Source organism: Panthera uncia (genome assembly GCF_023721935.1).
Source record: "Panthera uncia isolate 11264 chromosome D3 unlocalized genomic scaffold, Puncia_PCG_1.0 HiC_scaffold_8, whole genome shotgun sequence".
Classification (NCBI taxonomy): Eukaryota; Metazoa; Chordata; class Mammalia; order Carnivora; family Felidae; genus Panthera; species Panthera uncia.
In genome coordinates this window covers 61,554,206-61,580,255 of record NW_026057586.1, presented here as the reverse complement: position 1 = coordinate 61,580,255, position 26,050 = coordinate 61,554,206, and the positions used below count along the sequence as shown (strand labels likewise).

Genomic DNA, 26,050 nt, shown 5'->3' with positions numbered 1-26,050 from the left:
AGAAAATATTTGCAAATCATATATCTGAAAAGGGATTAATATCCAGAATATAAAGAACTACCACTCAACAGAAAAAAAAAAAAATTGTTTTAAATGGTCAAAGGACTTGAAAAGACATTTCCCTAAAGAAGTAAAGAATTCTGGTAACAATTCCAGTTCGGGGGTTGGGGGAGAACCCCCCCCAACACACACACACAATTCTCAGCAGTAAAGCTGTCCAAGAATTCAACTCAATTCTGACTCCATCTACCCAGAAACAGCATCAGATTCCATAGATTAAGAGTTCAATCGTGCAAGACTGCCCCCACTTCGGACACCTAAGCAGCTCTCAAACCTCAGACATTTCCCTTAATAGATTACCAATTTATTATCAAAGGATAGAACTCAGGAACGGCCTGATGGGAGAGATGCATAGAGCAAGGTATGGGGAAAGGGTAAGAAGCTTCTATGCCCTCTCCAGGCTAACCACTCTCCCCACATTTCCACAAGTTCACCAACCCCAAAACTCTCTGAACCATGTTCTCTGGAGTTTTTATGGAGATTTCATTCATTACAAGGACATGACTGATTAACACATTAGCCAATGGCAAGCGATTCAACTTCCAGCCTCTCTTACCTCCCCAGAGGCTGAGGGTGACACAGAAAGTTCTAGCCCTCTAATCACAAGGTTGGCTTCACTGGCAACCAGACCCCAACCTTAGGCACTTTCCCAAAGTCACCTCATTAACATAATAAAAGATACCTTTATCACTCTGTACACTTAGGAAATTCCAAGGGTTCTGGGAGTTGTAACTCAGGAACTGAGTTAGAAAAACCAAATATACATGAAAAATAAATTTCTTATAAATCAAGACATTGCAAGAAGATATACAAATAACCAATTAACACATAAAAATGTGTTCAACATCATTAACCATTAGGGAAATGCAAAAAAAAATGGAATTTAATAAACAAAACAGATGAACATAGGGAAAGGGAAGAAAAATAAGATAAAAACAGAGAAAGCAAATGTAAGAGACTCTTAAATACATAGAACAAACTGAGGGCTGCTGGAGGAGAGGTGGATGGGGGGATGGGCTAAATGGGTGATGGGAATTAAGGAGAGCACTTTTGGGGATGAGCAGTGGGTGCTACATGTAAGTGATGAATTACTAAATTCTACTCCTGAAACCATTATTCGACTACATCTTAACTAACTTGGAATTAAATAAAATTAAAAAAAAAAAAAAAGGAGATGCCATTTCACACCCACTAGGATAGCTATAATGGAAAAATAAAAAAGATAGCAAACATTGGCAAGGATGTGGAAAAACTGGAACACTCCTGCATTGTTGGTAGGAGTGAAAAATGGTACAGTCATTCTGAAAATAATTTAGCAGTTTCCAAAAGTTAAAACACAGAACTACCACATGAGCCAGCAATTCTACTCCTAGGCACATACTCAAAAATATTAAAGGCAAGACTTCAGACAAATATCTACATAACAAATTTCATAGTAGCAATGCTAGCTAGGATGCAACAAGAAGTTAATCAAGTAAGAAGGCTGAAAGCTATCAGCAGAAGGGAAGAGAGAAAGGGACAAAAGCAGGGAATATATTTTGTTTTGGGGAACCAACAGTTCTAACCAAGGAGACACCCAACTAGGTGTCTTACCTGATACTGATAGCCCCTTACGTGATCCAGTGTGAGCTGGACTAGACCTGAGGACAAGCAGAGAAGCCCCCAAGTTATCCTGAAGCTACTTTTAGCTCCTTATATTAAGATCTCCTATGGGCGGAGTTTTCCACCATTTTTTGAACACTGATGTACACACTAGCATGTTGACATCCCAGGCATGTGCAACTCAAGTGTTTATGCAAGCTCCCTGCCCCTGTCCCCAATACACTGGATAAAACCTTCCTAACTCCACAAGGAGACAGTGCTTTGGGAGCTTTCTCTTTGTCTCCTTGTAACAAATAATAAACAGGTTTTTGCTTTCAACACTTTCTTGGGTTGTGTTGAATTTGATGCACCCCAAGTGGCAAATCCCTTGAGTTTGGTTACAGCATTTTTTACAATAGCTAAGAGGTAGGAACAACCCAACTATCAATCTACAGATAAATGGATACACCAAATGTGTCATATACACACAATGGAATGTTATTCAGCCATAACAGGAATGAAATTGACCTTTGCAACAATATGGATGGACCTTCTGCTTAGTGAATCAAGCCAGATACAGAAGGACAAATATTCTGATTCCATTTATATGAGGTACCTAGAGCAGTCAAATTCCTAGAGACAGAAAGTAGAACAGAGGTTACCAGGGGTTGGGGAATGGAAAGAGGAGGTACTATTCAATGGTACTGACTTATGTTGGGAAAAATTAAGTTTATATACAGATATTGGTGATGTGTACGCAGCACTGTGAATGCAATTAATGCCACTGAATTGTACACTTAAGTTACCACGATAAATATTATGTTACGTATACCCTACCACAATTTATAATACGCAGCAGAAAAAAAGAGTAGTATTGATACCATGCAAGCATTAATGTTGAGAGGAAGGTGGATAGGACTGGTAAACAGAGAAGGAAACACTGTTATTTATGTCCTTATAAAGGCAGAGAATATATCCAGAAAAATACACAAAAAACATGATAGTGGTTGACTCTAGGGAGCCAACTGTGTCACTAAAGGGGAGGAAATTGTCACTGTATACATTCATTTATACCTTGTGCCTAATTATCTATTAAAGAAATAAAGAAAAAAAGAAAAAACATTGGAATGGGTCTTAAAGGTAATCTACTTCAATTCCCTCACTTTACAGACATGGAACTTGACTAGTACACACATTATACTCTTATTTAAAATCAAACATCCATGCCCGGCTAGCTCAGTCGGTAGAGCATGAGACTCTTAAAATCAAACATCCAATCAGGGAAGAGCAGAGAATAGCAGAACCAGATAAAGAGCATATTTTATAAGAAAGCAAAGGTGACCACAAAGGAGAAAAAACAATATTTTAATGGATTTTTAGAGTGCACTCACTCTAGGACAATGCAAATACTGCAGATTTATCATGAAAGTTATCATTAAACAATGCCATGAGTGTTCCTGAGTACCACTTCAGGCCCAAGACAAAATTAAATAAACAAGTAGAAGAAAAACATGGAAGAGGAAAAATAGAACTGGTAAACACAGAGAAGAGTGATAACATCTTATCAAGTGCCTGAAGTGTTCTTGGAAAGACTGATATTCCTTGGAGATCATGCACCCTCCTCCCCAAAACCCCCAAAACCAACAAATGTCTCACCCAATGACTCTGTCCTCGCAGTTTATCATTTGATTCTCCTACTATTTCTTCCCACACAGCAGCTGTTCGGTCAAAAGAACAAGAAGCCAAAACCTGTCCAAATTCAGGATGGGCCCATGTCACACGCCACACAGATCCACTATGTGTCTGAGGAATTATTTAAAAAAAAAAATAAAAATTGACTTTACTCATATTTCACACAAAGTTTTACTTGAGGAAACAACACAGATGTCTTCAATAAGAGCAGAATGCTATTCAATTTTACATTTAAATAAAAAATTAAGTTCTGAAAATTTTTAACTTTTAGAAGATATTCTCTACTTAGGATTATGGCCCTTCTGGAGTCAAGTCCTTCTAACATTTTACTAATAAAGAAAAATCCAGCTGGATAAAGTTGACCTCTTCCAGTACTAACAGAGACCTGCTTCAGAGTTTAGCCTTATCAAGCTTTAAAAAAAAGATCTACCAGTCCACCATTTTTTTTACTTGCAAATTCTCTCTACAGGAAACAGCCATCTAATAAAATAAATAAGACTAACCAAAACTGTCTGCTTCAAAAGCCTAACAATATATAGAAACTACAGCAGTAAAATGCTTAAATGACTCTGATACCTGGTTAGACAAGTAGACTATTCTAGGAAGTGAGGCAACGAGTGATAAAATACAGAGAAGCCCAAATCCTTGTATTCTGAAAAAATAATTTAAAGCTCAGTAGCGTTACCTTTATTATTTGAAAAATGTCAAATTACTATTCTTAAACACTCGTGTTGACAAAAGGAAAAAAACAGAAAGGTCTCAAAGCATTTCACATCGGAGCACCTGGGTGGCTCAGTCTCTTAAGTGTCCAACTCTTAATTTCAGCTCAGGTCAGGATCTTGAGGTTCATGAGATCAAGCCCACATCGAGCTGGGAGGACAGCATGGAGCCTGCCTGAGATTCTCTCTCTACCCCTCCCCCACTCTCTCCTCTCCTCTCTTCTCTCTCTCTCACAATAAATAAATAAACTTAAAAAAAAAAACAAAAAAAACAAACAAAAAAAACCTATGGCCTGGGTGGCTCAGTCATTAAGCATCTGACTTTGTTTGGCTCAGGTCATGATCTCATGGTTCATGAGTTCAAGTCCCACATCAGGTGAGCTTGAGCCCCACTTCAGGTAAAACACGAGCCCAGGTGAGCCCCACTTCTTTCTTTCTCTCTCTCTGAAAGAAAGAAAGAAAGAAAGAAAGAAAGAAAGAAAGAAAGAAAGAAAGAATTTCACATGGACAGAATTTTGTTTCTTTCCAGTAAAAATACAGTATAACAACAAGCATCAGTCCACCAATTATGTTTATAAAATTTGTTTCATGCTTCTGTATATCTAACACTTTCACACTTAATAATCTCAGAACACTTTCATAATCGTGTAACTTCCACATGGTAAATATGTCATTCAAAGGTAAACTTTGCACTCTTATTTTTTATCCTTTTTTTGGTCTGGTCTTTTTTGTTTCACTTTTAATTATTATTTATATAAGCTACTAGTTAAAGAATACACAAGACCAGTGAGACTCTGTTAAATATTAGATTGCCAGTAAAGCACAACCTACCTAAAAACTAAAGATTACAAAGAGATGTTCATCACAATAAAAAGGAAACAACTTATACCAGCTATCACAAGTTGAACAAAAACAGGGTATATTTATTGGTATATTCATGTTTTACTGCTACATTTATGTTTTTAAACAAGCTTTAAAAACATACCAAAATATTTATGAAATATGTTGTTAAATTAAAAGGCAAGAAATGGAGGTTTCTTTTTTAGAGTGATAGTTTTGGAAATGGGTAAAGGCGGTAGTTGTACCAAAATTGTGAATGTAGTAAACGCCGTTGTATTGTGTATGAAGGATCAAACTACTGAATTCACAACATGAATGAACCTCAAAGAAAAGGGAAAGTAGCTAGACACAAATAACTACATATTGTAGAATTCCATTTATATGAAATGTCTAGAAAAAGTAAAACTACAGAGACAGAAAACACTTCAGTGGTTGCCTAGGGCCTGGGTACAGAATGGGAATTGACCCCAAACAGCCACAAGGGAAGTTTCAGGGCCATGCAAGTGTACATAGAAATTTACTAAAATTCGTTGAACTACACATTTAAAACTGATGACTCTAGCAGTATGTAAAATTCTACCTGAATAAAGCTGAAAACAGAAATTGTACAAAATATCACAACTATTAAAAATATGCAAAAGAACAGATAAGTAATAAATACTAAAACACTAAAAATAGTTATGTTAGAATGCTATGAAATTGTACGTTTTCCTACTCTCAAATTTTCTGAAGTATATTTTTGATACTTTAGCAGTTAAAATCAAAATATTTTAGGAAAAGTATACATTTTATAATTCTCTCCAGAAGAATAGCAAGTCACTGACGCTACCAGATAAATAGTAACCATCTCAATTTTTTTTTTAAAAATCACTAAAAATACTAACCTTCCAACTAGCAGTACAATGCCAATCCCCATTTTCACTTTTATCCCAGACCTGTAAGAAAATAAGACATATTTTATGCAAAATATTCCTATAAACATGACAAACATAAAGAGTGAATCAGTATTAAGGCAAAAGAAATGAACATAAATTCACAAAATAATACAACCAGTAAGTAAACATTCATTCATTCATTCATTCATTCAGATGTTTATTAAGAACCTGAGGGGGGGCGGGGGGGGGGGCGCCTGGGTGGCTCGGTCAGTTAAGCATCCAACTCTCGATTTTGGCTCAGGTCATGATCTCACGGTTCATCAGATCGAGCCCCACATCTGGCTCTTCACTGACTGTGAGGAGTCTGCTTGGGATTCTGTCTCTCCTCTTTCTGTTCCTCCCCTGCTCATGCTCTCTCTCTCTTTTTCTCTCTCTAAATAAACAAACATTAAAATAAAAGGACCTGCAGAGTGCCAGGCACCAGGCTGAGCAGGAGGGGGTCAAGGAATCTGTGCTCTCATAGGTAACAGAGACAACTACAGTTACAATCAAGTCTTGTTATCGTAGTAGTTGTGTTCTACAATGTTGCTGTGAACACTGAACCAGCAAATACTAAACCACTGCTCTCAGGGGAAATATTTGTCAACTAATCAATACATAATCTCGTTTCATGTATGTATCTATTTAAAGACACTTCTTTAGTGGATATTGATTCATTAACAGTGAAATCAGAGCCAGCAGCAACTCATGGCAGAGTGAAACTTTCCTAACACACATATTTTCTCTGCAGGGCATATTACAGCCTTCTTGCACCTAAGATCACTAGGCACCCCTTCAGCACTATATATACTTGGGGACAATTTTAGACAGTGAAATCACCAACAAAAAAACAAAAATGTGAAAAATGTGGCACAAAATAGACAATGATAAGGACACTTGTGGGGCCCCTGGGTGGCTCAGTCAGTTAACCTCCTAACTCTGGATTTTGGCTCAGGTTATGATCTCATAGTTCACAAGCTCAAGTGCTACATCAGGCTCTGCGCTGACAGTGCAGAGCCTGCTTGGGATTCTCTCTCTCCCTCTCTCTCTTTCAAAAAAAAACAAAAGACTTGTTTACAGTATGAGAGTCCAAATAAGAAAAGTGTCACTGCAGCAACTTCTTATTCAACATGTCTCCAGAGGCAAGGGAAACCAAAGCAAAAATGAACTATTGGGACCTCATCAAAATAAAAACTTCTGCACAGCAAAGGAAACAATCAGCAAAACTAAAAGGCAACTGACGGAATGGGAGAAGATATTTGCAAACGACATATCAGATAAAGGGTTAGTATCCAAAATTTATAAAGAACTTCTCAAACTCAACACCCAAAAAACAAATAATCCAGTGAAGAAATGGGTAAAAGACATGAACAGACACTTCTTCAAAGAAGACATCCAGATGACTAACAGACACATGAAAAACTCAGTATCGCTCATCATCAGGGAAATACAAATTAAAACCACAATGAGATACCACCTCACACCGGTCAGAATAACTAAAATGAATAACTCTGGCAACATCAGATGTTGGCAAGGATGCAAAGAAAGAGGATCTCTTTTGCACTGCTGGTGGGAATGCAAACTGGTGCAGCCACTCTGGAAAACAGTATGGAGGTTACTCAAAAATAAAAAATGGAACTACCCTACAACCCAGCAATAACACTACTAGGTATTTATCCAAGGGATACAGGTATGCCGTTTCAAAGAGGCACATGCACCCCAATGTTTACAGCAGTGTTATCAACAATAGCCAAAGTATGGAAAGAGCCCAAATGTCCATCAATGGATGAATGGATAAAGAAGATGTGGTGTATACACACACACACACACACACACACACACACACACAATGGAGTACCACACGGAAAACAAAAAGAATGAAGTCTTGCCATTTGCAACTATGTGGATGGAGCTAGAGGGTATTATGCTAAGTGAAATTAGAGAAAGACAACTATCATATGACTTCACACATATGAGGTATTTAAGATGAACAGAAGGGAAGGGAAGCAAAAATAACATAAAAACAGGGAGGGGATCAAAACATAAGAGACTCTTAAATGTAGGGAACAAACACGGTTGCTGGAGGGATTGTGGGAGGGGGGATGGGCTAAATGGGTAAGGGGCATTAAGGAAGACACTTGTTGGGATGAGCACTGGGTGTTATACATAGGGGATGAATCACTGGAATCTACTCCTGAAATCATTATTCATTATTACACTACATGCTAACTTGGATATAAATTTAAAATAAGTAAATAAAATAAAACAAAATAAAATAGAAAGCAGTGTCACCCTGTTTAACCTCAGTTGGGAACATGCACACCGGGCAACTCCAATTTTTTGCTACTCTGCTCATGTCAAGCAAATAACTGAGAATATTGATTTTGGGGTCACAAATAAATTGTAAAGAGTAGGTGAACTCACAAATACACAATTGGCTAATAATGAGGACCAACTGTTTATGTAACAAACAAAAGCAAAATACTTAATCTTACTATCAACAAAAAATATAGATTATAACAAGACAACATTTTAACCTCTTAAAAAATGAAATGATAAACTCCTCAAAAAACTAAAAATAGAATTACCACATGATCCAGCAATTCCATTTCTGGGTATATACCCAAAAGAGTTGAAAGCAGGTTCTCCAAGAGGTATGTGCATACCCATATTTATAGCAGAATTATCCACAACAGCAAAAAACATAGGAGCAACCCAAGTCCACTGACAGATAAATGTTAAGCAAAATGTGTTATTTACAATACATATAATGTAATATTCAACCTTAAAAAGGAAGAAAATTCCAGCACATGCTCCAACATGTGCAAACTTCAAAGACACTATGCTAAGTGAAATAATCCAGTCACAAAAAGGACAAATACTGTAGGACTCCACTTATATGAGGTACCTAGTCAAATTCATAGACAGAAAGTACAATGGGGGTAGTAGCTAGGGTGTGATGACAGGGAGAATGGGAAGTTATAATTTAATGGGTACGAAGTTTCAATTTTGCAAAATGAAAAAGTTCTGTAGATAGATGGTGGTGATGATTGCACAGATATGAATGTACTTAATACCACTGAACTATAAACACTTAAATATGGTTATGACAGTAAATTTTACGTGTATCTTACCACAATTTTAAAAATTAGAGAAAAAATGTTAGTAATTCCTGACATGGACAATTATCCTATCAAATCAGTACTTTAACTGTAAAATTGTATAACCTTCAAAAAGACAATCTGCCAATTATTCACAAAAGCTTTTAAAATATTCACTAATTTCTCTACTTGAATTAGGCTAAGGAAATCATTCAAAACACAAAAAGCTTAAAGTAATGAAGATTTCCATTGCAATACTACTTCCAACAAACAAAACCTACAAACGGAAAGATTTAGAGATTCAGTAACAAGTGGATGAGGAAAAAAAATCTATGACCTATTCAGTTAACAGACATTAATTACTGCAATATTCAACAGGTGGATAGATGAATGTCTAAAGAAAATGTGTACACATACAACAAAATTATCATTCAATCTTAATGAAATTACAATACATACTACAAATATGGATGAACCTTGAAAACATCATGGTAAGTGAAATGAACCAAACACAAAAGGGCAAATATTATATGGTTACATTTATATGAGATACCCAGCATAGTCAAATTTATAAAGAAAGAGTATTAGAGGGGCACCTGGGTGGCTCAGGCAGTTGGGCTTCTGACTCTTAATTTCGGCCCAAGTCATGCTCTCAGGGGTCATGAGATCGATCCCCATGTCCAGTTCTATGCTGAGCATGGAGCCTGCTTGGGATTCTCTCTCTCTCTCTCTCTCTCTCTCTCTCTCTCTGCTCCTCTCCCACTTTTTCTCTCTCAAAAAATAAATAAAAAAACGTTAAAAAAAAAAAAAAAAAAAAAAAAAGGAACAGTATTAGAAGTGACCAGGGACTGGGGCAGGGTAGAAAAAGGAGTTATTGAGTAGAGTTTTACTTTAGAATGATGAAAAAGTTCCAGAAATGTATAGTGGTGACGGCTGCACAACATGAATGTTATGCTTAAGGCCACTGAACTGTAATGTAGATCTAAAGATGGTTAGCTTACCACAATTAAAAAAAAAAAAAAAAAAAAATTAAGTGATTTTAAACCTTTTAGGAATTAGAACGCTATAGTTATTCCATGTATTTGGTGACACCACTTTTTCGAAAGGGAACACCAGCTGTAATTCATCATTGAGGGATCACTGGTATCAAACTTGACTCATGTGAAAGGCAAGTAATAAAAACTATCCTTCAGATTTTCAGTTATTTTGGAGTTGTCGAAAATGCAAATAATCCGAACTCCAGCTTTCATCTGCAAGTCTATTGTCGTTAACGCTATAATAATCTCTAAAGTTCTTAAATCCCAAAGACCATCCTCTTATCACAGAAAATTCTGGTCAAAGTAGTGCAGACATTTACATGAACTTTATGAAACAAGCACTCCATTTCTTTAATAGCAAGTAGAGAACTTCACTGGATATAAATGGATTTGTTTCCCATATGAACGCAAGGAGAGAACAATCTCAAGATGAGCAACAAGCTCATCACAGCACTTGAGACAACACGTTGAACCGACTGCATTACAGGTGGCGAGGCAAAGGCCTCTGGCTGAACCGGTGTGGTAACAGGACAAGTACTCCCCCACCCGCGCAGTCTGACAAACCCTTCTCGCAGACTAAGCCGAATCTCTAGCTCTCGCCCACAATGACCCAAACCTGCAGGAGTTAGAACCCGCGTGATGCCCAGGGCCCCACTGGCGGGAGCGCGCACGTGGCTAAGACGCCTGCCCGCCCTCCCCCCCGCGCAAGCGCAGAGCAGAGTGAGCGCGGGGGAGCGTCTGTGACCCCACAATACTGGGGCAAGCACGGCGGAGCAGCCCAGCCGCCCACACTCCTTGGGCTCCAGACCTCGTGTCCAGCGGCGTGCCTCAAAATCCGAGGTAGTCCCCTTTCCACGCGCCGTTCCCTCCGCTCTAACAGCGGGTCATGCAAGTCCCCACTTCCCCTCCTTCTGGGCTCGGCCCCACCCAAAAGCTCCGCGCGCACCTTGACGCTCTGGTCACTGGAGCAGGTAGCCATTCGTCGCCCGTGGAAGTCGAAAGAGACATCATGGATGAGATCCTTATGGTCCGCCGCAATACTGCGCGCCACAAACATGGCTTCCGCCGGGCCCGCGCCTGCTCCGTCTGCCCCTCCCACCTCCGAAGAGGGCGGCCGCCGGCAGCGCGCGGACCGCAGCCCACCAGGACCACGCCGCCGCCGGGGCGCGCACAGCGCGAGCCACCCGCGCCCCAGCGCCGTGCCCCACCCCTTTGCCCGTCATGCCCCGCGAGGCCAGGGCGAGGACGACTGCGCCTGCGTTTCCTGAAAGAGTCTAACCGCGGCAAGGGCTTAGGAGAGAGTGGCCTTTCCTTAGCTGTAATGAAAATTAAAGGAATTCATTGTTGAAGTATGATAATTGGGAAAAGTAAGAAAATTAGAAACACCATCTACAGTCCTGGGCCCTGAGTCAGTATTGGTCAGCGTCATTCCCCACCGCCCTCAAACAAGGGCTGAGTGCTCGGAAGAAGTGGAGAAGAAAAGGAAATTTGCTGGGACAACTAAGGAGCAATGAAGGGTGGAGAGTCACCAGAGGAGTACAGGCTCAGCCGAAAAGTAAAGACCGGGGGAATAGGATTGACAGGGAAAAACTGGGGGGTTATGGAGGTGGAAGAGCAGGTGTTGAGGGACAGAAAAGGGAAGGATCCGAAGTCAAAATGTTTAAAGATTTCACAGGTAGAACAGGCTTGGTAGTGTCAAGAATCAAGATGTGGGCAGTGAGATACTAGAAATTAGAAAGTTCTTCATAAAGAGGGGAGCCTGGGTGGCTCAGTGGAGTAAGCATTGGACTCTTGCTTTTGGCTCAGGTCCTGATCTCAGGGTTGTGGGATGGATCCCCACAGTTGGGCCATTGGGTTCCGGCTGGACTTGGAGCTTGCTTAGGATTCTGTCTCTTTCTCTGCCTGTCTCTCTCTCTCTCTCAAAAAAAAAAAAAAAAAAAAAAAATCTTCATGAATGTATATTCATGAAGAAACTAGAAAGTTGAAGTCATCTAGGAAAATGAATGGCAGGATCCGAAATGAACTGAAAGACTGGGGAACCTGCAGCCAGAGTTCCCAATAAAGAAATAAGTCAAACAAGAGAAAAAACAACAACAACAACAACAACAACAACAACAACAAAAAAAAAAAACCTGAGAAGAGGCCAGTGAAGAAGAGCCCTCAAATCAAAGATTCTGTCAAACCCAGGAAGTAGAGAGATGCAAATTTCCCTTGCCTAGCTGAAAATAGTGCATTCCAATGAAACCTTTTCTAAGCTGAAATGGCATGAAGGGAAGAACCAATTACCATAAATGTACATGGAAGGTTTTTTTTGAGAGTTCCCAGACTCAATAAGTGACATAGGCTTTTCTGATACCTTACCACACATCTTGTTAATGGATACACAAGTCAGCATAAGGCACAAATGCTCACAGGCACAGTTCACAGGTCTGGCTGCTTGACGCTCAGATGCTGTGTAATTCCTAGGGAAGGAGCTTGGCAGCGCCACTGATGCCCACCTTTAATGCCACTTCTAAAACAGCCAGCTGCAAAATGAACACTGATAGTTTTGCTCTTCACCGCTTTCTGAAAAGTGAAAAACCGCTTTAGATTTTTTTTCTGTTAGCAAAAGCGGGTACTAATGTAGGTCTTGCGTAAAAGCAAAGTGGTGTAACATCAACTTTCAAAAAGCAAAGGATACCTGTGTTCAGTTTACTGATTTAGGGTATTTTGTTTATCAGGCATTCCAGAGGGCTTAGTGGTAAAGTTAGGATGGGAAACCAGAATATTAGGTTGGGGGAATGAAAAGAGAAAAAAAAATGTTTTTAAATGAGCCTGTAGAAAGGGTTTATATTTTTGATTCTGGCCAGAATTGACAAGCATGTAGGGCATGGTGTGATTAGAAAGCTAGAAAGTTTTCAAAATAATTAATCCGAGCTGTCCCCTGATGGATTGCACAGAAACATGCAGAGGCAGGTGGAGAAATGACTTAGCCTTTCTGGATTTTTCTTCACTTGCCTTTTTTTCCCCACTACAAATTGAGATGTTACTGGTACTTTAATAGGTTCCACATCTGTGAGTTGCAGGTATGATTACTAATAACAAATGTAACTGCTTTAAGGTCGAAAACACTCATTTCTTTAAAAAATTACCTACTATCTATAAAAGTCCAATCAATTTATAAAACTCTAAAACTTTTTTCTTAAGGTTTAAGTAATCTCTACACCAAACATGGGGCTCAAAACTCAGCCCTGAGATCAAGAGTTGTATGCTTTTCCAACTAAGCCAGGTGCCACCAATAGCTCTAAAACTTTTTAACAATATTTTTAAAATTAAAAAATTTCAAACAGGGGCGCCTGGGTGACTCAGTTAAGCATCTGACTTTGGTTCAGGTCATGATCTCAGATTATATGGGTTCAAGCCCCACATTGAGTTTTCTGCTGCCCCACCTCGGATCCTCTGTCCCCCTCTTTCTTGCCCCTCCCCCACTTGCACATGTGCACCTGCATCCTCTCAAAAATAAACATTAAAAAATAAAAATAAATAAAAGTTGAAAATAAATAAAAAACATTTTAAACAGATCAATATTTGCCAAGATTATCCAGGTGGAGAGTTGCATAAGTGAAGTACAGGGGATTTTCTTTTTCAGGACTTTTATTAGACCAGTTTTAGGTTCATGGTAAAATTGAGCAGAAAATACATAGAGTTCTCATATACATGCCTCCTCTCCCCACACACAGTCTCCCCCACCACCTCCCCCAGTGGTACAATTATTAGAATTGATGAGCCTATGTTGACTCACCACTATCAACCAAAGTCCATAGTTTACCTTGGGGTTCACTCTGGGTGTTACACATTCTATGGGTTTTGACAAATGCATAGTGACATATGCCCACCATTATAGTATTGTACAGAAGAGTTTCACTGTTTTACAGATTCTCTGTGATCTGCAAATTCATCCCACCCTCTCCACAAACCCTGACATCTACTGATCTTTCAACTGTCACCAAATTTTTGCCTTTTCCAGAACGTCATAAAGTTGAAATCATTAAGTATATAGCTTTTTCAGATCAGCTTTTTTCACTTAGTAATGTACATTTAAGATTCTTCCATGTCTTTTCAGGGCTTGATAGCTCTTTTTTTTTTTTTTTTAGCACTGAATAATATTTTTTAATTGATGTATAGATGACTTTTTTCTTTTGGAAGTATAGTTGAAGTACTGAATAATATTCCATTGTCTGGATGTACCACAGTTTATCAATCCATTCACCTATTGAAGGACATCTTGGTTGCTTTCAAGTTTTGGCAATTATGAATAAAGCTGCTATAAATATCCATGTGCAGGTTTTGTGTGGACATAAATTTTCAACTCTTTGGGTATATATACACCAAATACTGTGATTTAGGTATCGTATGGTAAGAGTATGTTTAGTTTTGTAAGAAACCACCAAACTGTCTTCCAGACTGGCTGTACTATTTTGTGTTCCTACGAGCAATGAGTGAGAGTTGCTGTTACTCCACATCGTCACCAGTATTTGGTGTTGTGTTTTGGATAGGTGTGTAGTGGTATCTCATTATTCTTTTAATTTCCATTTCCCTGATGGCATATGATATGGAGCATCTTTTCTTATGTTCATTTGATATCCTCTTTGATGAGGTGTCTGCTCAAGTCTTTTGCCCTCTTCTTTTTTACCAGGTTTTTGTTTTATTTCTGAGTTTTAAAGTTCTTTGTATGTTTGGATAACAATCCTTTATCAGATGTGTCTTTTGCAAATATTTTCTCCCATTTTGTGACTTATCTTCTTACTCTTGGCCATTTCTTAAAGTTACATAATTATCAAGACTATTTGCTGTAAGAATGTTTGAAAATACAAGAATATATAGAATAAAAAGTTAAAGTTTCCTTTCACCCCACAGTCTAATCTCCCTGCCCAAAGAATATGATTATTACTGTGTTACCCATTTTCTATGGATTTACAGAACATAAAACATATATGAGTACCAAGCATGAGAAAGTTTGTTTGGGTTTTTGAAAATAAATTTACAAATACTATACCGATTTTTGCTTTTTAAAAAATATCCAATATGTCTTGGATATCTTTCTACATGGGCCCAGTTCATTCCTTCAGTCTTGTAACCTATGCATTCCAAAATATGGATGAATTGTGGTTTATTTAACCATCCCCCTGCTAATGTACCAACATGTGAAGATCACCATAGACATGCTTTATTTCTTCATTCATATAAGTTTAATTATATGTGCTGCACTATAGTTCTAAAGATTTTCTTCATATAATTGTACGCATTTCTTGTTAGGTTTATTAAATCTTTTAACAATTTCTTATACTGTTGTGAATGGGCTCTTGGGGGGGGCAGACTCTTTATCTATATTGTTTATAAGAGAGCTATTAAATTTTGTATGTTTATTTTGTATTTGATCCCTTATTGCATTCTTAGCTCATTTAGCTTCTACATTGAATCTCTTGGGTATATAGGTTAAAAAAAAATCACACCAGCTACAAATATTGAGTTATAGATACTTTGTGTCAGTAAGTATTTAATCACGAAAACAGTATCCATTCAAATTATTTGAAACAGAGAATTCAACACAGAAAACTGGTTATAAATACATTGGAAGCATAAATTAAGAGCAAAAAGGAAAAACGTGTGGTTACCTAGAGATTAATAACTGCAGGAATCTAATCCCACCCATAGGGCAGGAAGAGTGAAAGAGAAAATAGAGCCTGACATCACTGCCCCTCAGGCTGCTGATGTTGGAACATCAACAACAGGCAGGAAGCCTGGAGCTAACTCTCCAGATGACTCTGCAGGTGTCGAACGGTAGCCACAGCCAAAGGAGCGAGGGCCACAAGCCCTGCACAGCAGAGGTTCCTGGAGCCGCTGCCCCAACTGCAGGAGCCAGAGCAGGGTGCTGCTCCTACTATTTCCGTTAAAATCCCACTCCTAAGCAGGAAGCCACCCTTGCCCTTTGCCACCATTTTGTACCTTTTCTGCAAGCATCTGAGATGCCTCCACAGAAAAGGAAAAAAAGCCTTCTTCCTTTCTCTCGCATTCCAATCTCCTACCAGTGTCTCTAGTAGGAAGAACCTGACTAGGGAGAGTTGGTGAAGAGTCTGGGGAAACTAACAGAGGTTTCAGTTTCCTGTATTATGGAAAGAAAGAAGGATAGGATAATAAATCCAATGCTAATTCTAACATACTGTTGAATAATAGCTATGGTCATACATAACTTGTTTCTAATGTAAATGAAATTGTTCTTAATGTGGTAGAATTTCTTTAAAGAATGAATTTCTATTTCAAGCTTCTGAGGAATCTTCATTAGGAATTAGTGTTTTATCATCTTTTCTGATTAGTACATTGATAAATTTCCTAATGCCGAGCCATTATGTTTCTAATGCATGGCTGGTAATTCACTAATATTTAATTTAGGATTTTTGACTCTGTATTTAAAAGGAATATAGGCAGATAGTTTGTGTGTACTTTGCATGCACACATGCATGGTGTTCTTGTCCTTTTATGGTCTCTAAATTGTATTAACCAACAATAAGGAAGCTTTCATATTTTTCTGCTCTGGACTAGTTTAAATAACATAGGAACTGGGATGCCTAGGTGGTTCAGTCAGTTAAGCATGTGACTCTTAGTTTCGCTCAGGTCATGATCTTGCAGTTCATGAGTTCAAGCCCCGCATTGGGCTCCATGCTGACAGTGCAGAACCTGCTTGAAATTCTCTCTCTCTGCCCCTCCCCTCCCTGCTCACACCTCCCCCTTCTCAAAATATATAAATAAATAAACTTTTAAAAAGTAACATAGGAATTACTATTATACAAAGGTCTTATAGATGACACTCACAAAATTGTACAGGCCTGATACCTTTGGTAGTGAGGGAGCTGTTGATTTTAATTGCCTTAAATTTTTAAAAAACTATTGGTGTCTTTAGATTTTTCACATTTCCAAGTCAATTTTGATCATTAGTTTTCTTTAAAAATCAATCATTTCACTGAGATATTTATTACATCTGGTAATTTCTTAATTTTTTAAATTAAAATTTTTTTTTTAATTTTTTAAGTTTTTATTTTATTTTCCTTAGAGAGACAGAGCATGATTGGTAGAAGGAGAGAGGGAAAGAATCTTAAGCAGGCTCCATGCTCCACATGGAGCCCAACATGGAGGTTGATCTCATGACCTGGAGATCATGACCTGAGCCGAAATTAAGAATCCAACACCTGACTGACTGAGCCACCCAGGTGTCCCACATCTGGTAATTTCTTATAATTAAAAAAGCTCCATAATTGATGTAATGCTTTTTTTCTTGTTTCCATTGTTTTTATCTTATTTCTTTTTTTCTTAACATTTTACTCTTTTTTAATGAAGTAAAACATACATTCCAAAATGTACACATAATTGTAAGTGAACAGCTTGCTGAATTTTCCAAAGTGAACACATCCATGCAACCATAATTGGATCAAGAAACAGTACAAGACCAGCAGAAGCCCTCCTTATGCACCCTTCTGGGCATTATATCCCTGACCCAATGGTAACCACTATCCTCATTTCTAATGGCATAAGTTAGTGTGATGGGTAACTTTATATGTCAACTTGCCTAAGTTATGGTGCCCAGTTGTTTGTTCAAACACTGGATGTTGCTGTGAAGGTATTTTGTAGGTGTGATTAACATCTGTAATCACTTGAATTAAAGTAAAAGAAATTACCCTCTGCACCAAAAACCATAAAATACCTAGGAATAAACCTAACCAAAGAAGTGAAAAATCTATACACTGAAAACTATAGAAAGCTTATGAAAGAAATTGAAGAAGATACACACAAAAAAAGGAAAAATATTCCATGCTCTTGGATTGGAAGAATATATATTGTTAAAATGTTGATACTATCCAAATCAATCTACATATTCAATGCAATCCCTATCAAAATAACACCAGCATTCTTCACAGAGCTAGAACAAACAATCCTAAAATCTGTATGGAACCAGAAATGACCCTGAATAGCCAAAGCAATCCTGAAAAAGAAAACCAAAGCTGGAGGCATCACAATCCCGGACTTCAAGATGTATTACAAAGCTGTAATCATCAAGACAATATGGTACTGGCACAAGAACAGACACTCAGATCAATGGAACAGAATAGAAAACTCAGAAATGGGCCCACAAATGTATGGCCAACTAATCTTTGACAAAGCAGGAAAGAATATCCAATGGAATAAAGACAGTCCCTTCAGCAAATGGTGCTGGAAAAATTGGACAGCGACATGCAGAAAAATGAACCTGGACCACTTTCTTACACCATACACAAAAATAAACTCAAAATGGATGAAGGACCTCAATGTAAGACAGGAAGCCATCAAAATCCTAGAGGAGAAAGCAGGCAAAAACCTCTTTGACCTGGGCTGCAGCAATTTCTTACTCAACACATCTCCAGAGGCAAGGGAAACAAAAGCAAAAATGGACTATTGTGACCTCATCAAAATAAAAAAGCTTCTGCACAGCGAAGGAAACAATCAGCAAAACTAAAAGGCAACCGACATAATGGGAGAAGATATTTGCAAACGACATATCAGATAAAGGGTTAGTATCCAAAATCTGTAAAGAACTTACCAAACTCAACACCCAAAAAACAAATAATCCAGTGAAGAAATAGGCAAAAGACATGAATAGACACTTCTTCAAAGAAGACATCCAGATGGCTAACAGTTACATGAAAAAAAATGCTCAACATCACTCATCAAATTAAAACCACAATGAGATACCACCTCAAACTAGTCAGAATGGCTAAAATTAACAACTCAGGCAACAACAGATGTTGGTGAGGATGCAGAGAAAGAGGATCTCTTTTGCACTGCTGGTGGGAATGCAAACTGGTGCAGCCACTCTGGAAAACAGTATGGAGGTTCCTCAAAAAGTTAAAAATAGAACTACCCTAGGATCCAGCAATTGCACTACTAGGTATTTACCCAGAGGATACAAAAATACTAATTCAAAGGGATACATGCACCCTGGCATTTATAACAGCATTATCAACTATAGCCAACTTAAGGGAAGAGCTCAAAATGAATGAAATCTTGCCATTTGCAATGACATGGATGAGGTTAGAGAGCATTATGCTAAGCAAAATAAGTCAGTCAGAGAAAGACAAATACCATAAGATTTTACTTTTATGTGGAAATTAAAAAACAAAACAAACGATCATAAGGGAAAAAAGAGAGAGGCAAACCAAGAAACACACACTCCTAACTGTTGAGAACAACCTGATGGTTACCAGAGGGGAGGAGAGCAGAGGGTTGGGTTAAATAGGTGATGGGTATTAAGGAGTGACTTGTGATGAGCACTGGGTGGTGTATGGAAGTGTATGGAAGTGTATTGTACACTTGAAACTAATATAACACGTATATTAACTAACTGGAATTCAAACAAAAAATAAAGAAAGGAAGGAAGGAAGGAAGGGAGGATGGGAGGGAGGGAGGGAGAGAGGAAGGAAGGAAGATTAGGAACTGCTGCCTCTAAACTGGGATCCTTAAATGCAATGGTAATAATTGAATTCTAGGATATCAGAATAATTGCCAAAGACAAAGTGGAATTAGTTACCACAACAGACAACAAATTCAAAGCAGTAATCAGAATAGTTTTATTGACAGAGACCTATGGGATTGGCTAGTTGATCATGGTGTCTCTGGAAGAAAATAGATAGGCAGTCTATCAAATTCTTACTTGTTCTCTAAAAATGGAAGAGTCCTAGGTCACGCACAAAAAAATCCTAACTTGTGTCATAAAACCAAGAGGCACAATCTTTCAATGAATTCCTGACTTGACCCAGTTTACAGACCCAAAAACCCTTGAATTAAAGGGGAGGCCAGACCCACTTGAGGAAGGACTATGCTAGGCTGTCAAAAATATGTACAGTTACTATTTCTCTCAGCCTTGCTCAGGGACCTAGAGCCTTTGACCATAGTGTTTATGTGTTGGGCAAAGGAAATAATTAGACTTTTCAGGAATTACTAAACACTAGCTCTGAACTAACACCAATTCCAGGAGACCCAAAATATCACTGTGGTCTACCATTTAGAGTAGGGGCTTATGAAGATCAGGTAGACCACAGGAGTTTTAGCTAAAGTTCATCTCACAGTGGGTCCAGTGGGGTCCCCCAACCCATCCTGTGGTTATTTCCTCAGTTCTGGAATACATAATTGGGATAGACATACTCAACAACTGGCAGAATCTTCACTTAGGTTTTCTGACCAGTAGAGGGAGTATAAGTGGAAGCCACTAGAACTGCCTCTACGTAGGGAAATAGTACACCAAAAGCAATATTGTATTCCTGGGATTGCAGAGATTAGTGCCACCATCAAGGTGACAGGGCTCGGACCCACAAACTGTGAGATCATTACCTGAACGGAAGTCCGAGGCTTAACGAACTGAGCCAGAGCTAGGCGCCCCCACAGATATTTTTTTAAGTAAAGTAACTTTATGGGGCACCTGGGTGGTTCCGTCGGTTAAGCCTCCGACTTCCACTCAGGTCATAATCTCGCATTTGGTGAGTTCAAGCGCCATGTCAGGTTCTGTGCTGACAGCTCAGAGCCTGGAGCCTGCTTCAGATTCTTTGTCTCCCTCTGTCTCTGCCCCTCCTCTGTTCACTCTCTCTCTCCCTCTATCTCTTTCTCTCAAAAATAAATAAACATTAAAAAATTAAATAAAGTAACTTCATTATAATCTGTAGTTATTGGCTATAACAATTAAAATGCAGTAAAACTAACCAAATATCTTATTTTGAGATTTTCCTAACCAAACTACATTTCCTATATGCACTATGTTTCAACTGTCTTGCCAAAATTTACATAGGAAGGATTCCTGATGTTGGAAACATGTTTATCTTGGAAAATTTGAGTTCACAAGGGATCTTGATTGCTTCTCTCTCCCATAAGATACTACATTCATCTATTACATTGATGACATTATGTTGATTGGACCTAGTGCGTGAGAAGCAGCAACTACTCTAGATTTATTGGTAAGATATTTTGTGTCAGAGGATAGGAAATAAATATGACAAAAATTCAGGGGACTTGCACCTTAGAGAAATTTATAGGGTCCAGTGGCGTCAGACATATGCAGTTTTCTCTTATAAGGTGAAGGATACATTGTTGCATCCATGTCCTCCTACAACCAAAAAAGAGATACAACATGCAATGGGCCTTTTTGGACTTTGGAGGCAATGTATTCTTTATTTGGGTCTGCTACTCTGGCCTGTTTACTGAGTGACCCAAAAAGTTACTACATTTGAGTAGGGCCCTTGGCTCCCACTCTTGCTATACTACCTTCTCTGTTGCAACTACCACCTATGGACTCATGGAGAGTTGCCTATAACCAGTTGACTGAGGAAGACAAAACTTGGGATCATGTACCCAGAGGTTTTGCCTATTATGCAGGCACTAACCAAAAGCAGACTGCCACAGCACTACCACCCCTTTCTGGGACATCCCTGAAGGGCAGTGATGAAGGGAAATCCTCCCAGTATGCAGAAATTTCAGTAGTACACCTGGTTGTTCATTTTGCTTGAAAAGAGAAATGGCCAGAAATAAAATTGTATAACAATTCATAATCTGTGACTTGATGGTCAGGGATTTGGAAGGAACATTATTGGAAAATTGGTGACAAGGAAACTTAGGGAAGAGATGTGTGGATAGATCTTTCTGAGTGGGAAAATAAATCATGAGGATATTTGTGTCCCATGTGAATGTTCACCAAAGGGTGACCTCAGCAGAGAAGGATTTTAATATTCTTATGGATAGGATGGCATGTTCTGTGGACACCAGTTAGCCTCTTGTCTCAACCAACCTGTTATTGCCCAGTGGACTCATGAATATGGCTATGGTGGCCAGGATGGAGGTTATGTAGGGGCTCATCAATGTGGATTTCCACTCACCAAGGTTGACCTGACTATAGCCACTGCTGAATGCCCAATCTGCCAACAGCTGAGGCCAACATTGAGCCCCCAGTTTGGCACCATTCCCCTGGGTGATCAGCCAACTATCTAGTGATAAACTGATTACAATGGACCACTTCCATCATGGAAGAGTCAGTGTTTCATTCTCACTGGAAGAGACACTCTGGATATGGATTTGCCTTCCCTGCATGCAGTGCTTCTGCCCAAACTACCATCTGTGAACTTACAGAATGTCTTCTTCATCATAATGATACTTCACACAGCATTGCTTCTGATCAAGGAATTCACTTAATAGTGAATGAAGTGTGGCAATAAGCTTATGCTCATGGGATTAGCTGATCTTACTATATCCAATATCCAGACGCAGTAGTCATGATAGAATGGTAGAATGGCCTTTGAAGACTCAGTTACAGTGAATGACTAGGTGGTGAGCTCGACAGCAATACCTTGCAGGGCTGAGGCATGTTGTCTAGGAGGCTGTATTGCTCTGAATCAGTATCTAATATATGGTGCTGTTTTTCCCATAACCAGGAATCCAGAAGTGGGAATGAGAGGGGTACCACTGGCTTTTGCCTAGTGACCCATTAGCAAAATGCTTATTTCCTTCTAATCTAGAAATCTTAGTTTTAAAGGGAGGAGTGCTTCCACACACAGACACAAAAATGGCTCCATTGAATTGGAAATTAAAACTATTATCTGGCCACTGTAGGCTCCTCTTGTCTCTGACTCAGCAGAGAAGGGATTACTATGCTGACTGGGGTGATTGGTCATGACTACTAAGGGGAAATTGGGCTGCTACTCTTCTATAGTGGAGGTAAGGAAGAACATGTCTGGAATACTGGAGATCCCTTTGGGTGTCTCTTAGTATTATCACATTAGATCCATTAGATCAATGGAAAATTTCAACAACCCAATTCAGGCAGGACTACTAATGGCAGGAATGAAGGTTTGGGTTACCGCACCAGGTAAAGAATAATGACCAACTGAGAAGCTTGCTAAAGGCAAAGGAAATACAGAATAAGCAGTGGAAGAAGGTAGTTATAAATAAAAACTATGACCACATGATCAGTTACAGAAATGGAGATGGTGATTATAATAAATATTTTTTTCTTATTTTGTTACAAATGTGTGTGAGTGTGTGTATGTGTGTGTGTGTGTGGTAAAATATCTTTGTCTTCTTCCCCTCTTATTCCCTTATTATGTAACATAAGATGTATTAACTTTACATTATAGTATTTAGACTTTTATATCACAATATTTAAGGAGAAAAGTAAACGTCACTCAAGGACTTGGCATCCTCTCCTAGGGAAAGGATTGGTGCACTTTTCAGTTGCATGCAGGATAGTTGTATCATGCTAGATAGAATTATGACCTTGTTACTGTCTTTATTTGGAAAATAGTTATGGCTTAAGGAAATGATTATAGGTACCAAGTTGACAAGGCATTGACTGTAGTGGTTAATTTTATGTGGCCAGACTATAGTACCTAGTTGTACAGTCAAATACCAGTCTAGATGTTGCCATAAAGGTACTTTGTAGATGTGATTAATGTCTATAATCACTTGACTTTAAGTAAAAATTACCCTTGATGATAGAGATGGGTCTCATCTATTCAGTTGAAAAGCTTACCATCAAAGACTGAGATTTCACAGGGGAAAAGAAGAAAATCTGCCTTAAGACTGTAACACAGAAATCCTGCCTGAGTTTCCAGCCTGCCAGCATGACCTACAGATTTCAGACTTGCCAGCCCTCACAATCACATGAGCCAATTCCTCAAAATAAATCCCTAAATATAAATATTGGCATTCTCCCTCTCATCTCCCTGAACATATATGGATTTAATTTATATAAATTATTATATATTATTTTGTATAAGGGAGATTGTAGGAATTTAAGTAATATATATATTCTATTCTGTTTCTCTGGAAAACTGTGACACACTTAGTTTCACTTGGTTTTGCACTTGCTATAAATGGCACAATACATCCTTCTTCTATCTAGCTTCTTTTGCTCCACATTATATTTGTGCGATTCATTTCTGCTTTGCATAGGTCCCTCCATTGTGGGCATTGTGGACAGACTGCAGAATTGGGCCACTTGTGTGATCTAGAATTCCTCATTAGACAGTGGCCTGTAGGTGGCACTAGAACATCTTACGTAGATAGAATTTAGGAATGCCTTGTAACTGCAATGTCCAAAATTTTCCAGCATCTATAACAGAGAAGACAACATATCATAAAACTAGAAATGAAATCTTTACATTCTTAAATTCAGTGCTAATTGACTCAATCAATGTGAAGTGCTGAGGATTCAGAGGCCTTGACAGAATAGGCTAGAGGCCTGGGTTTGGGGTGGAGGGGCAATTTACCCTGAATCCAACACTAGGAAGTGTCCACACCTGGAACGGGTCTGAGATTTCACCCTACTTGCAAGCAAACAGGTGAGGCTGTCCCAGTCTCGTGGAGGCTGGCAGGACTACTCATGACAAAAGAAATACCCCAGCACACATTTTCTTGCATCATTTTCCTGAGCTCCAACATGACCAACCCAGATGACACCAGCACACTAAAGTGATTGCAATTCAGAAGGACCTCTGAGTGTAAGGACTCTGAATATGTGGTAATGGGCAGCAAACCCACCTACCCTTTTGTTCCTGAGGAAGACACTCTATCTACTCCTGGTGTAAGCAAACTGGCCTTTGCTCTGGAGAAGGTCTGTTCACTATACAAATGTTCTTTTTTTTTTTTTTTTTTTTAGTTTATTTATTTATTTTGAGAGAGACAGATGGTGCTAGTGGGGTAGGAGCAGAGAAAGAGGGAGAGAGAGAGAATCCCTAGCAGGCTCCACTCTGCCAGCTGCAGAGTCCAACTTGGGGCTCAAATTCACAAACCATGAGATCATGACCTGAGCTGAAACCAAGAGTCAGATGCTTAACTGACTGAACCACCCAGGTGTGCCATACAAACTTTCTTGAAAAGATAATCCAGGGCAGAGAAGCCAGTGCCTTGCTCGAAGGACATGCAGAAAATGAGAGACCCATGGAGAATCATCTTGTGAAAGGAGGATTGCAGAGGGTGAGGGAGGTCCTTTTCCACTGGAAGATTTGATGGAGAAAGAGGTGCACCTCTAGAAATGAGAAGATGGGTTCTGAGCACTGTTGTCGGTCCTCAGGGGTAAAAGACTGTGATCTTGGAAGGGAAGGAGACCAGCCTGGGTATGTGGCCTTCCGTGGTGTTCCCCTCCTGAGGACTGGAGAAGGTGGCATTCTCCCTCTTATCTCCCTCCAATGGGTTATGGAGAAGAGATCTTTGGTGCTTTGCTCCTGACATTTGGAACGGGGAGCTGATCTAAACCAGATGCAGAGAGCCGGGGGACACATTTTCCTTTCTGATTTGGGCAGAAGAAGAGAGAAAAGGTGATGCATTTGCAGCTCCAATAGAGGCAGGAGCCACACTAAGAAAGGCAGAGGAAGATGGTAAGAGCCCAGGAGGGCCACCTTCCTATGTAGGTCCAACAAAGGCTTCGTGAGAATGGAGACTGTTTCTGGTACACTGGTTAGGTTGTAGAGAGAAACCCTTGCTATTCTAGCCTCTATCTCCCAGTGTGCAAGCAATTTGAGGCTGGGATGAAGGATTCAATCTCTTTCCTTCAAAGGGTTCACAGGGCAGTTGGATTGAACTGCCAGCAAAGGTCTGTGTTTCAGGGCAAGGATGCCTGTGATCATAGGTATAATGGAAGCACAAATTTCCCATGGTCACTTCCCTGGGATCTGTACTTCCTACCATAGTTAATATCATATATTAAAAAGACAAGAGTAAAATTAGGAGTAAAAGTACAGGACCCTCGATCCCATGACCCTGGGACCATACCCTGAGCTGAAATCAAGAGTCAAAAGCTCAACTGACTGAGCCACCAGGTGCCCCTCTAAGAGTTTCTTGACTGAGCTCCTAGGACTCGTCAAGCCTTTATGTATAGGTTTCAGTGCTCCAACCCTCTCCTAGCATGACACGTTTGACCCCCTGGATGTTTGTCTTTTGACTGGGGATCAAATAGAATAGACAGGTCTCAGGAGTTTGGGCAAGGAGAGATTGGTCTGGTGTGCCTGGTATGGCTGGGGTGACCAGGTGGGAGGTAGTGGCCTTGAGCAGGATGAGGGATT

The 26,050-nt window shown here is 39.3% G+C and overlaps 1 protein-coding gene across 3 annotated transcripts in view; it reads right to left on the bottom strand.

The window, feature by feature from the left end:
* Positions 1-11,148, bottom strand: part of SEH1L (SEH1 like nucleoporin) — a 32,948-nt gene extending 21,800 nt beyond the window's left edge. The window contains exons 1-3 of one of the 3 annotated variants that reach the window (XM_049620495.1): positions 10,891-11,148; positions 5,777-5,827; positions 3,298-3,444 (exon numbers count right to left, since the gene is read on the bottom strand). In XM_049620495.1, coding sequence (XP_049476452.1) covers positions 3,298-3,444; positions 5,777-5,827; positions 10,891-11,001 — 309 coding nt within the window. In that variant the 5' untranslated portion in view covers positions 11,002-11,148. The remainder of the gene's footprint in view (positions 1-3,297; positions 3,445-5,776; positions 5,828-10,890) is intronic. The other 2 variants (XM_049620493.1, XM_049620494.1) reach the window with 2 other exon arrangements.
* Positions 11,149-26,050: the final 14,902 nt, after the last annotated feature.